This window comes from Engystomops pustulosus, chromosome 11 (genome assembly GCF_040894005.1).
Source record: "Engystomops pustulosus chromosome 11, aEngPut4.maternal, whole genome shotgun sequence".
NCBI lineage: Eukaryota > Metazoa > Chordata > Amphibia > Anura > Leptodactylidae > Engystomops > Engystomops pustulosus.
In genome coordinates this window covers 33,963,183-33,977,440 of record NC_092421.1, presented here as the reverse complement: position 1 = coordinate 33,977,440, position 14,258 = coordinate 33,963,183, and the positions used below count along the sequence as shown (strand labels likewise).

The 14,258-nt window shown below is 38.7% G+C and overlaps 1 protein-coding gene across 4 annotated transcripts in view; it reads left to right on the top strand.

Annotated features, from left to right (window-relative positions):
- Positions 1 to 14,258, top strand: part of CDH23 (cadherin related 23) — a 708,444-nt gene that overhangs the window by 494,889 nt on the left and 199,297 nt on the right. For all 4 annotated transcript variants that reach the window (XM_072131217.1, XM_072131214.1, XM_072131213.1 and 1 more), the window contains exons 22-24: positions 7,110 to 7,299; positions 9,917 to 10,062; positions 11,712 to 11,931. In XM_072131217.1, the coding sequence (XP_071987318.1) occupies positions 7,110 to 7,299; positions 9,917 to 10,062; positions 11,712 to 11,931 (556 nt within the window). The remainder of the gene's footprint in view (positions 1 to 7,109; positions 7,300 to 9,916; positions 10,063 to 11,711; positions 11,932 to 14,258) is intronic.

The window sequence follows — 14,258 nt, the reverse complement described above, 5'->3', positions numbered from 1 at the left end:
TTTTCTTACGTTTTACTAAATTTGTCAAACAAAACCCTAATGTGGGGAAAAATCTATAATTTTTGTATTGCCATCTTCCAAGTGGCATAACTTTGTTACGTTTTTGGCTACGAAGCTGGTTGATGGCTTGTTTTTTGCGGGACATGTTGTACTTTGCACCAGTATCATGTCTGAGTACATATGGTTTTTTGGTCGCATTTTATATCATTTTTTGTGGGATTGAAAAGGTAAAAATCATAATTTTTGGAGGGTTTATAACAGTTTTTTTTTACGGCGTTTATCGTGGGGGTTCAATAATGATTTACTTTTATTCTACGGGTTGTTACGGACGCGGTGATACTATATATGTGGGGTTTGTGTTATGATTTAGACTTTTTTTTGAGTTATATGTCTCTTTATATGTTTTGGGGGTTTGGGGCATTTTTAGTGATTTATGACTTTATTTTTTTATTGAATAACTTTTTTTTTTACTTTTTCACTTTTATACCATGGGACATGAAGAAGCAATCTTCTGATTGCTTCTTCATGATAATATTCTGCAATACTCATGTATTGCAGAGTATTATCAGTGTCAGCCTATGCACTTGCATAGGCTGGCACTTTGCCAGTAAGATGACGTCACAGACGCCATCTTACTGGCAATTCTTGCTAGTAACTCTGGGGTCCAGATCGGACCCCAGAGTTACTATAGCAACGATCGGCGCCCCCCGAAAACGGTTCAGGGGGGCCGATCGTGGGGGAAAGACCCCCCAGATACTTGTTAGATGCCGCGGTCGCGCTGACCGCGGCATCTAACGGGTTAAGCACCCGCGATCGGAGACAACTCCGATCGCGGGTGTTACACTGGGGTGCCGGCTATTAGTTACAGCCGGCACCCCGTGTTTCCCGATGCCGGTTCGGCTCTGATCCAGAGCCGAGCCGGCATAGGAGCCGTGGCGGATATATCCGCCACTGAGCGCTAAGTCACTGCGCTCCGTGGCGGATATATCCGCCGCGGAGCGCGAAGGGGTTAATGAAGTGACTTTAATGATGTTGACATGTTGTATTATAAAATAAAAAATGGGTTAATTGTCTTTTAAACATCATTTATCATAGTAATGTGTATAAACAAGTAGCAAACCTTAAAGATTTAATTGGGACGTAAGATAATACGTGTTATTTAGGTTGTCACGAAACCACAAATGTGTTAGTAATTGTAATGACTAAACATTTTCTTCTGGTTAAATTACAACTCTTGCAGAAGTCATGAAAACGAATCTTTCATATAATTCATTATACGAAGAATATGATTCACTAACTCTAACTCACTAAATCAGTTATCTACTAAGTTTTATATACACACCTCCCTGTAATGTTTATATAACAATTCCGGCACTTGGACAGCAGAAGAGGTGTTCTAAAAAAATTTTACTTCTTAACTCTCCGCGCCATACTGTAGCTGTTATTGATGTATCAAGAGGGCTCACTGCCTGCGCCCTCTTTATACTGACTTGGGGTTTGATACATATTACAGCAATCACCCACCACTAGAACCTATGATTGGTGCTAGCACATAACGCAGGTGTTGACCCTTTGATTGCTGCCAGCGAGCAGTAGTATTTTTTTTCTACTATTTTTTAGAATCTCTAGGGTACTTTAATCCTAGAGAGTCTGATCCATCCTACCATATACCATAGGATGAATCAGATTCTCCAGGGTTAAAGTACCCCAGAGAGTCTAAAAAATGGTAGAAAAAATGTAAAAAACCTAAATTCAAATCGCCACCTTTCCTTTGAACTGATATAAAAATAAACAATAAAAATCACAAACATGTTAGTTATTACCGTATCCTAAAATGCCCGATCTTTCAAAATATAAAATAGCAGAAAATCATAGGCAAATGTCCAAAACACCATTTTAATGTTTTTTTTACGTGACAAAAAATGTATAAAAAGTGATCAAAAGGTCACATGGTCCTTACAGAGGTAGCAATGAAAATATCAGCTTATCTTGCAAAAAATTACGCAGCTCCATACTCCAATATATGAAAAAGTGATTAGCGAAGATGGCGTAACAGTAGTAGTTTTTTTTGTGCAATGTTTTAATTTTATTAAAATGTATTAAAACACAATGAAATCTATATAAATTTGGCATCACCTAGATCATACCAAACCAAAGAAGTGCACATTGAAAGCTGTAAAAAATGAGCCCATAAGAAAGTGACACAAATACATTTCTTGCTAATTTCGCCACATTGGTATATTTTTCCAGCTTTCAAGTACAAGGCATGAAAAAATAAATGCAGTCACTGAAAAGTACACAGCTCTGTACACAGAAAAATTAAAAAGTTATAGATTTTTGAAGGTGGGGAGCAAAAAAGTATAGTATATAGGAAAAAGGCTGCAGTGCGAAGGGGTTGAGAGATGAATTGCATAAGGTTATCTATAAAGAAGGCTATTAACTGACAAATGAGGCCTCAATGATTTTTGTTTCCTACACCTTAATATCTTTTTTTTCCAAATTCAGTGGTAAAGATGTAGAATTCATAAAGGATCTTTAAACAAATATGTCCAAAGGACATTCTGTGGGGAAGAAACATTGTGCATACTAGGTGGGAGCCTACAAGGGCTTCAGAGCCAACCTCTGTCCATAAAATATGGAGGATGCGCTGTCGACTATGATTTAGTACTTATTTTGCATTCTGTCTTGCACTCGTGTAAATGCTGCCATATTTCACTACTTGAATTCCACCACACCCGTCTGTTGCCTGCTAAATTTGCGCTGGACTGCAGGCAATGGAGCTAGATGTTGGTGACAAATCACTAGTTGTGATGGACAGATGCTTTCTGCATTCACAGTCTTCCCCTGTTGGTCTATTTTCTGTGTAAGTTAGAGTGGTGGCAGTCCAATCACACCTGGACCAGCATTCATCCCATACGAATTTCATTTGCCCTCCTCCTAAGTCTTCTTTGGAGCTTGCTCTAGTATACCCTACATTGCTTTATCTATTCTCTGCTCAACTCCTTAACTTGCATTTGTCCCCTTTTTCTGTTCTGTGTATTCCTCTTTGTTTTCACCTATATATGCATGACCTTCCTTCTGTATTTAGTCTTTTCTTGATTTGTCTCGGTGTTTCACTTTGGCAAAGAGATGGAATGTCAGCCAGTTGTTGCATTACATCAAGAATAAGGTTGGCAAGTAGGTAGGAGAGCTTGGTTGGTCTAACATTAAGGCTCACCATCATCTTCTCAAACTTTTTTCCTTGGTTGTTTGTCTGTATAATTACAGGCCAACTGATTATAAAGGTCAACATTTTATACAATAATAATATTAGCATCAAATAATAATCGCATTAACCCCTTACCAACGCGTGCCGTAATAGTACGGTGCGCGTTGGGTCCCAGTGCATGGAGAGGGCTCACGGGCTGAGCACTCTCCTTAGCCGGTAAGTTTTTGCTGCATATTGCTAGCGGGTGTTTTCCTGTAGTATGGCAGTACATGATAGGATCGATCAGACAACCTAGGGTTAAAGTCTGAAAAAAATGTAAAAATAAAAAAGCTTAAAAAAAATTATAATATAAAAACCTAAAAATTCAAATCACCCCCCTTTCCCTAGAACTATTATAAATATAAATAAACAGTAATAATCATAAACACATTAGACATTGCCACGCTCGAAAATGCCTGATTAATCTGCGTTTAACCCCGTGGGGGAAAATGGCACCCAAAGTCAAAAAGGCACTTTTTTGCCATTTTGAAAAAAGTGGTCAAAAGGTCATACAGACCTACAAAAGATAGGAATGAAAACTTCATCAAAAGTCGCAAAAAATGACATCATCCACAGCTCTGTAAACCGAAGTATGAAGTTATTGGCGCCAGAAAAAAACAAAATTAAAAAAATATTTTGTACAGGAGGTTTTCATTTCTGTAAATATATGAAAACATTATAAAACCCATACAAATTTGGTATTCCGTAATCGTACCGACCCAAAGAATAAAGTAGACATGTCATTTGTGGCGCACAGTGAAAGCTGTAAAATCCAATCCCACAAGAAAATGGCGCAAATGCGTTTTTTTCACCATTTTCACTACATTTGGATTGTTTCCATGCTTCCCAGTACACGGCATGGAATATTAAATACCGTCACTATGAAATGAAATTTGTTACGCAGAAAATAAGCTGTCACAGAGCTCTTTACATGTAAAAATAAAAAAGTCAGATTTTTGAAGGTGGGGAGTGAAAAATAGAAAGGAAAAAGCAAAAAAAAAAAAAAAGGCCAGGTCGCTAAGGGGTTAAGTAATATGGTCTTTGATTACTTACTTGAGTTAACTATCTTTACACATAAGCTTAATGAGACCAATGAATAACTTCAGCCGCCTGCCACTGTTCATTGCCATTTTCCAGCATTGACCTTTTTTTTAGTCTGTTTCAGTATATATCTCTTACTTGTGGTACTAAATTTTTAAAATTTACTAAATAGTTTGTTCACATAATAGAAAAGTAATAATTTCAGTATGTTTTATATCCTAAATAAAGTCATCTCTCATTCCTAGCAACACTAAAGTGAATAGATTTTCCCTCTCTGACTCTATGTACTTATCAAATTGATTGAACACTTAGGTTTTCTTTTTCTCTTTTTTCAAAGTACACAAAATAGACTTAATAGAAGTTTAATAACGCATAAAATTAATTTTTATTTTTGTCCAGATCAAACCTCATTAATTCTGTTTCTAATTGTCTTTTCACCCAGCTGCCAACATTAACCGTGAAAGTATTTTTTATTACCATCTATTTTAAGGATATAAAATTGTTTGCATGTTGTGTTGTTACAGTGTTGTGCTGATTCTATTTCCACAATAGCATAATATGCTACATATTACTGCTCAGTTATTATAAACTCCTATCTCAGCAAGAAGACGTTCTTATCATTTCGGAAGTAGAATCATTTTTCTGTAAGCGGAGGACAATTGTAAGCCGTATATTTTAGACTTTTGTACTAATAGATTGACGAGACTTCCATTGGACGGAATACATTCTGACTAAATGGCTGAAAACAATTGTTTATGCAGCATTCATAATCCATATTTTTAGCACACATCATTTTCTATTCATTTTTTTGTTTTCTATTGTATCCAACTGTTATCAGCTCTTGCAAATACCACTCGTGACATTTTGTAATTTTTTTTGTAATTGTATTTTTTGGAAGAATGAAAAGCATTGAATTGGAATGTATTTGCAGATTTTGAAAATATTAATTATGTGGCTACTGGGTTATAATAAAATACAGTTAAACATTGGGTTATCAACAACCAACGTCCAATGATCATTTTAAGATTCTACAAAGGCAGCAATTATTTAAAAACTAAGTTTTTAAAAAAATCATTATTTATCAGGCAACCAGGATAAAGCTCTAGTATTGAGAGTTAACCTTTTTTTGCCACACTCAAGCCTGATTGACAAGATTGTTAAAGGGTTTGTCCATTTTTGGAAAATAATTGCTGTTGTTTGAAATGTAATGAAAAGTTATACAATTCTCCAATATACTTTCTGTATCAATTTTTGGTGGTTTTCTTGATCTCTGCTTGCTGTCATTCTACAGGAAGCTTCATTGTTTACTTCCTGTGGATTATAACCAGCCCATGGTCATGTCACACAGGTGCACGGCTCGTTATATCACAAAGTAATCAGAGCTGTTTGATATAGCGAGTTGTGCACCTTTGTGACATCACATGACCATAAAGAGTTTTTTATCCACGGGATGAAGCTTCCTATTGAACGACAACAAGCAGAGATCTAGAAAACCATGAGGAATTTTATTTTATATAGCACAAATATGTAGAATAGTTTTTATATTGGAAAAGACCATACTTTTATACATAATCACACTTCATATTGTATTGTAGCTTTCTCTTAGTGTCATAGCACTTATCTAGAATTCCATAGTAAAATACTGCACAAATCTGTTCTTTATTCTGCCTCCTGGAGACTACACATCGGTTCATACCCATTTAAAACACATGGCTTGCTTACACTCTAAAATAAATGAGCCATTTTAAGAGCTTGCAAACACACACATACCAGGCTGAACCATTTGGACTGGATTTATAATCCTGGAGACAAAAATTAATTAAAGTTTTTCTTTGAGCCACCATAAAATAAACAAACCATTTTAGGTGCTAAGTATTTTATGACTCCTAATAGCTAAACATAATAAAATGTAAAAGCTTTGCTCTTTACATCCTACGCTGCAAACAAATACTGTAAATTCACATCAAAATCAAGTTTTAGTCTGCTTCCATTTTTCAAAGACATAACAAGTCAAGTCTGTATAATTACTTAATATTGAGTATTGATATTTGTACAGCAATTTTGATTATAATTTTACACTTTTTAAATATCAGATTCACACTAAAATACATACTTTTCAGAAATGGTAAATTTTTGGTTCTCGATGTAACAACATTGTAATTGATTGTTAAGAAAGGACAACCAATTAAAAATAAAATGCAAAAAATATTTCTATTGACCTGACGTTTTAGGTCAGTAATTTTAAAAGCTACAATTTATTTAGGGATTTACTGGTTTCTGATTGTTTGTAGTCTAATAGTAAAGGTCATCAGTATCAAACTGGTATTGGTCGATTTTTTTTGGTATCCACTTTAGTTTTCTGCAAACACCACTATAGATGTTCCACATAACTGCTCGACATAACATGGTAGTGCATTCACTTTAATGGGAAATTATAAACCTAGGGCTGCTGAGACGTTTATTTATTATGATTGATTTTGCTATAATACAAGTGTTATAAAATTAGAAGTGAAATGTAATTACCATATATACTTGAGTATAAGCTGACCCAAGTATAAGCCGTGGGCCTTAATTTTAACACAAAAACCTGGTAAAACCTATATTTTTTTTTACTTGAGTATAAGCCGAGTTTGGGTTTTCAGCACATTTTTTTGTGCTGAAAAACTAGGCTTATACTCGAGTATATATGGTAATTATAAAAAGTCAGATTTTTGGTAATGCAATATTGTTCTCTTTCCAATGATCCAATGAAAAAAAACAGCTCCCTGACCAATTTATACGACTTTCCTTCTCAATTTGTTCTGCTCTATATTTTCAACAGGTAGTAGCCATCGACCCAGATCTAGCAGAAAACGGCACACTGGTTTACAGCATCAACCCTGCAAACAAATTTTACACCCTGAACAGTACCACTGGTAAAATCCGTACTACCGGTGTGGTCTTAGACAGGGAGAACCCAAATCCACAAGATGCAGAAATGATGAGGAGAATTGTTATTTCTGTAACGGACCGTGAGTATTCAAGAACGTTCCATAGAGTATATTGGCAGAGCACAATGAGGATATTTATCTATCAGAGAACTAAAAAAAATTTGCAATGAGGATACATAAAAAATCTTTCTCTGTTACCAAAAACAGTACAGAAACTTGGGCTGGTTACTACACATAGATAAACCTTATTCACAAAAAAATCTATGCCCTGGCTTTCACAGGCTAAATAAAGGAAATCTTAAAAGGAAATTAAAGGAAATCGACCACCAAAACCCATCATTATAAACCAGGGACACTTAGTAATAGATCCAGGCACCATAACACTGGTAACACTTTGTATATTTTTATCCATTGCCCTCTTCCTTCTAAAGTCAACTTTTAAAATTATGCTATGGAGTATGACAGGCTATCCCAAGCCTTCTGTGCTCTTGCTTTACAGACTTTTACACTGCCTCACCCTCCCCCTGCTTCCTGTGCACTTCTCTAGACTAATATTAAAGTTGATTTCAGAAGGAAGGAGGCCATGGATAACAAATATAAGAAGATTAGCACAGTCACAGTGCCTGGGTCTATGAGTAAGTGCCCCTGGTTCATCATGCTTGATTTTGATGGTAGATTTCCTTTAATGAGGACCTTTCTCCATCTCCACCAATTCCTTGATTTTGTATAATTAGCGCCCACAATTTCCAAGCAGTGTTGTTCATTTCTGCATGTTATGCTAATTATGTTCTCTACAGTCAAGTGGGCAGTGTCAGGCGGTCTTCAGTTGAGAGCCTATTTAGCAAATTAGTCGCCAACACTATTAGCACAGTTTTCTCAAGAGAGTTGTGCACTACAGAAAAATATCCCAGCTGTGCCATACTGAGTGGTGCTACACATAGTAAATGATACCAAAAGTTGGATCTTAATAAACACCATTATGCTAGTGTCCAAATAAGCATTTAGCCAATATCTATGGCTCAACAATTTTAAGCATTTAGCCAATATCTATGGCATGGCCAGTTATACATTCAATCTAAGGAACTCTATTCTTAAATATTCATATAAGTAATTCAGCTGCATTAACATTTGGTGATGTTGTTAGACATTGAAGCAAATATTAAGCCAAGTTTAGCCATAGTTTAAATCAGGGGTAGGGAACCTATGGCTCGGGAGCCAGATATGGCTCTTTTGTTGGCTGCATCTGGCTCTCAGACAGATCTTTAATAAATAGTGATGGCTGCTTTGTGTCTCTGACGGATCACTGGACACAGGCAGCTATGTTACCGCTGCCTACGTCCTTTGTACAATCCAAGCGCCATCGCCATCGCCTGGGTCAAAGAGAATAGCATAGGAGCGATGCGGATCTGGCTGTAGGGAGCGCTGGTAAGTGAATATTCTGTTTTTTTTTTTTTTAATGCTGTGACTACTAGGGGGCATGTTCTGTGGCTATCTATCTGCTGGGAGTATGTGCTGTGGCTACCAATATGCTGGGAGTATGTGCTGTGGCTACCTATCTATTGGGGGTATGTGCTGTGGCTACCTATCTACTGGGAGTATGTGCTGTGGCTACCTATCTGCTGGGTGTATGTGCTGTGGCTACCTATCTACTGGGAGTATGTGCTGTGGCTACCTATCTGCTGGGAGTATGTGCTGTGGCTACCTATCTACTGGGAGTATGTGCGGGGGCTACCTATCTAATGGGAGAATGTGCTGTGGCTACCTATATACTGGGAGTATGTGCTGTGGATACCTATATACTGGGAGTATGTGCTGTGGCTACCTATCTGCTGGGTGTATGTGCTGTGGCTACCTATCTGGTAGCGCCAGTCATTATAGGAACCTGGGAAGTGGGCAGCGCCAATCAGCAGCACTGTGGCCCTTTAAATCTACGAGTGCCGGCATGCACATGCTGGCCAGCCGGGACGGGAGCCGGAAAGTGGTGGGTTGAGTGAGCTCGAAAAGGGGCGCTGCCACTGAGAGGGGCACGGGTGTGCCTGCGATCCGAGACCTAGATCGCAGGGGCACCCGTGACACTGGGACTACCTATCTACTGGGGAGCATGTGCATATGGCTCTTACGGAATAACATTTTAAAATATGTGGCGTTCATGGCTCTCTCAGCCAAAAAGGTTCCTGACCCCTGGTTTAAATGAACAACAATTATATTAACATATTGATGCCTGCATTGTACACAATGGGGCACATTTACTTACCAGTCTCTGGCACGTTCCCCGATCCGGAATGTCCGATTGGAATGCATTGTGCCGCAATTCACGTAGATTGTGTGCTCAATTTTCTGCATGTGTTGCTTCCCTGATCAGGGAGTTCACCATATTCTTCCCGGTGTATGTGAGTGCATTTTAAAGTTAAATCCTGCCTCAATCCGAATCCGTCGAATCATCCGACGGCCCACCCCCTGATTTCTGTTGCATGATTGCGCCAAAATCCGATCGCGTGCGACACAATCCCTTTCTAAATAGCTGCCACAGTGGTGCAAATCCTGAACATTTCCAAAATCCGCCGAAAGTGTGTTCCGCGGACCTTTAGTAAATAAGCCCCAATGTATTCAACTATAATGATTGTCCTCCAGCATGCTCAGACTTTTCTGTGTTCTGACTTTTGTGGGATATTAACGAGATCTCATCTTTACTTGGCAGGTGGAAGACCTCCTCTCCGTGCCACAAGCAGTGCTACAGTGTTTGTAAATTTGCTGGATCTTAATGATAATGACCCCACTTTTCAGAATCTGCCATTTATCGCGGAGATCCTGGAGGGCACGCCTGCTGGAGCATCTGTATTCCAGGTAATCATGTCTATAGTATCAAGAAATAAATGAATTCATGTTACAATGACAAATGAACACAAGTCTGCAAGAGATCACAAAGCCGACCTGTGGTTGCTAAAGTGAATTTAGAAACCATCTGTCATCACCATGCTGTTTTTGGATATGTTTTTGTATTTCATTTAGTATAATATGAGTAGATCACTTTGTTCAGAACATTAACATTGTGGATAGAGATGAGCGAAACATTCATGACTTGCTTCACTGAAGCTGCAAATCATTTTCTAAATGTCCGATTTGGGTCTAGATCTGTTTGGTCTGAACCGCTGTTGCTCCAATTTTCCTGGAAATCAGTATATACTCCTCTAAAGCAGTGGTCCCCAATTTTTTTGTATTCGAGACTACACCCGCAATTTTTTTGGACCTTTAATGGCCCCCTTTAATGAAATGTCCACAGCAGATCACCCTTTAATAAAATGTTCACAGCAGATCCCCCTTTAATTAATTTCCACAGCAGATCCCCCTTCAAGAAAATGTCCACAGCAGAGCCCTCTTTAATGAAAGGTCGACAGCAGAACCCCCTTAAAAAAACCTCTATACTCACCTCTGGCTTCTTCTCCCCGCAGCTCCGTCTTCTCCTCTTGCCTGCGTGCACACACTATGACATCACATGGCCAAGACACCGCTGCGTCATAATGTATGCATGTGGGGGTGAAGAGAAGATGGAGCCGAGGGGAGAAGGAGCTGGGGGTAAGTATAGAGGTTTTTTTGTAAGTTGAAGTTTTTTGGCCGCGGGAAGGGACCATGTGTTTTACGGGTGGTCTTGGGAAGCGGCCTGGCGGTTGGGCACCATTTTTCATGAAAAGCTTCTAACTAGTTTTGTTAATGTTTTTATTGCTTTTTGAATTATCCTTCCCCCATCCCCCACTCTAAGCTTTGGAATAACTGACAGCAGGAGCTATCCACCATAGGTTTGTTATAAACAAAACAAAACAGACTTGGCTTTGATTTGGTGTTTTAAAATTGTCAGATTCATGCCGAATCTACGAACCAACAAGTAGATTTGCTCATCTGAAATTGTGGATGTCATATGTGCTAAAGTTACATGCTCATTCATGCTCTGTCCTATGATGTGACCTCACATTCACCTCTAAATAACTTGGCCAACGCTCTCATAGAGCTGCTCATCACTATGGAGATGTCTTGCTCGAGTGACCATTTTTTGCACATGGCCACAAGGTTCAGTGCACCCACTACGCTTTGGTTGACAGTCCCCTAGTCCCTCTAGCAAACAGAGGCTTTATTAGACTTTTTTATTATTATTACCATGCCCATTGTTTAAAATATATATAAGCTTACTTATAAATGCAAATGACTATTTCTCTAGATTGATACCATGCATTTTTACAAGAAAATCATGCAGTTTGTCTACTTTCTACGTGACTCAGGAGCTGACAGGTTCTCCTTGAATAAACAATTTAAAAAACGGAACAGTTTTTTTTCAGTGAGATAAATTCTTACCCTTTTAGCATTGATCAATGACTTAAAATCCATCTGTGATGCTAAATATGCAGCAATGAAAGGTAATGTATACATAAGATACACAGAAATCTTTTGTATGCAGTTTATTAAGCAACAAAATGAATTCTGATTTTATTCCCTATTCATAGGTGGTGGCTATAGACCTAGATGAAGGGCTGAATGGTCAAGTAACTTACCGGATGCAGGTTGGAATGCCACGGATGGACTTTGTTATGAACAGTACAAGTGGGCTGGTCACTTCCACAGCTGTTCTAGACAGAGAGAGGATTGCAGAATATTACCTCCGGGTAGTGGCCACTGATGCTGGATCTCCATCCAAAAGTTCCACCAGTACTCTTACAGTTCGTGGTAATGTCCTGCTTCCTTTACAATGTCTTTGTTTATTAATAATAATAATAATAATGTATTCATAATGTATTGATCCATTCATGGGCAGCACAGTGGCTGAGTGGGTTTCATCCAGGTTTCATCTGGGTCCTCCCATTTCCTCCCATACTTCAAAAAAGGTATGTGGATTAGAGGGTAGGTTGATTAGATTGTAAGCCCCATGGGGACAGGGACTGATTTGGCAAGCACTTTGTAGCGCTGCGTAATCTGAGTGTGTATATAAATAAATAAAGGAATTACAATTATTAATTGCTTAACACCAGGGATAGGCATGCATTAGGTGTAATGTATAATGTCCTCATTGCGGTGTATTCATGGGTGATATTTTAAACCCCCGGTTCATAAAAGGCAGCAGATGGATTCTCATGTGATCCTATATATCCATGACCAATCCAGAACCTTATGATTGTATTCATGAACACAAGCTAAGGTCCTGGAAGGTAGATTGATCATGGACATTTAGGGATTGATCATGGACATGAACCTCCATCTCCGGGCATTTTATGGACAGTAATGGCGGCTAATGAGGTAAAATAAGGGATTCACTTTACATTTCAAGAAAGTGGAGCAGAACTGTGGAGCCAAATCCCAGTTATCTGTGACAGCAAAGAGAAAGGGAAAATTTCTTCCCATTTCTTAATCATGCAACTAATTTCTCAAATGAATTGTTGATAAATATCTGACTTTCCTTTATATGTGGCACTGGCATTCATACATTTCTTGTGCTTTTGTACCTTCTGTGGAACATTGGTGCTTATGTACCAGGCACAGCAGCTGCATGCCAGTGTTTCATAGTAGAGCTGTGTATGGAGCTAATGATTCTCTAAGGCGATCCTATTATTATTCAAAACATGATTTTGTATGAATCTAATAGAAACAATAGTGGCAGGCTCCATCTCATAAATGAATGTGTATGGGTGCTATGTAAATATAAGATTTTTAAACAGTTTTCACGCACGCGTTTTCATTCTGTTTAAAAATGGTCCAAGAACTGTCCAAGAGCGGAACCGTGTGACAGCACCCTGAGGCATTTAGCTCGAATTCAATGTTGTGGAAAACATGGCCCTGTGTGTGAGCCCACTACATTGTATGTGTTCACATGTTGCATCTCACCTGAATCGTAATCAGTCCTGATGTCGTTTAAAGGGCAATTTCCTAATTTAACAGGTGAAAAAGATGAACTGACCAGGTGAATGATATATTTAATATAGTAATATAGTTCATATAGTAATATGACTTTCACCTGATAAAACAATACCTGCAGTTAATATCACATCAGAATGGATTACGATGCAGTTGAGATGCGGATCTGCAATGTGTGAACGTACCCTCAATGTTAATAAATGTCTCTACATCCTACCCAGCGCATCCCTGTACAGCTGCTCTCCATGGTATAGCAGCTTAGCTCTTCATTACAATAGTATTAATGTGTAACCAGGTTATATGACTAATGACTGGCCTGGGAAGTGTCCACTCAAGTGCCACAACTATGTCAGACGGATCAACCCGGAGATGCAGGTTTGATCCCATGTCCTTAGGCTGCGATCACACACAGTGTTTGCTTTATGTTTCAAAATCCTGTGAGCACCAATTGAAGAAAGATTGTGTTTAAGTTGTGTATAAAGAGTAACACACCGAATTAAGGTCCTCTTGCCTCTATAGCCTATATATTTACTAAGGGTTCCGCATTTCCGTTTTTGGGGATCGCGCCGGGGATTGCGTCGCACAAGTTCGGATTGTGTCGCAATTGCGCCGGCTTCCACGCGACACAAATTGGGGGGCGGGCGCATGGGAATTAACATTTAAAACTGTGTCACAAGCCAAGCACTTACATACACCGGGAAGAAGAAGGTGAACTCCGGCGGACCTGATCGGGGAAGCATCGGATGCAGGATATGAATCCCGGCAGACGTTATCCTCGTTGGACATTCCGAATCGAGGATCGCGTAGGGACCGGGTAAGTAAATGTGCCCCAATATTTTCAATGATAGATTCTGTTACTCCAAGTTGGCTGGAAAATGTTTAAATCATGAAGGTAATAACGAGAGTACACTACAAATATGGATTTTTAATATCGTGAAATAAAAGTGATGTTTCAAACAAAAAGTAATGACTAATGGGTCTCAGTGAGGTCATCATGGACTTCTTGTAAAAAGTGTTAAATAGTGGAAATATGGACCCAGTCATATTATCAGTCCACAATTATGTCAGGTATTAAATGTGATGTAAACACAACCTTACTTGAGTAGGTGATTGCGGGCAGAGTATGTGTGATGCATTTTGCATCG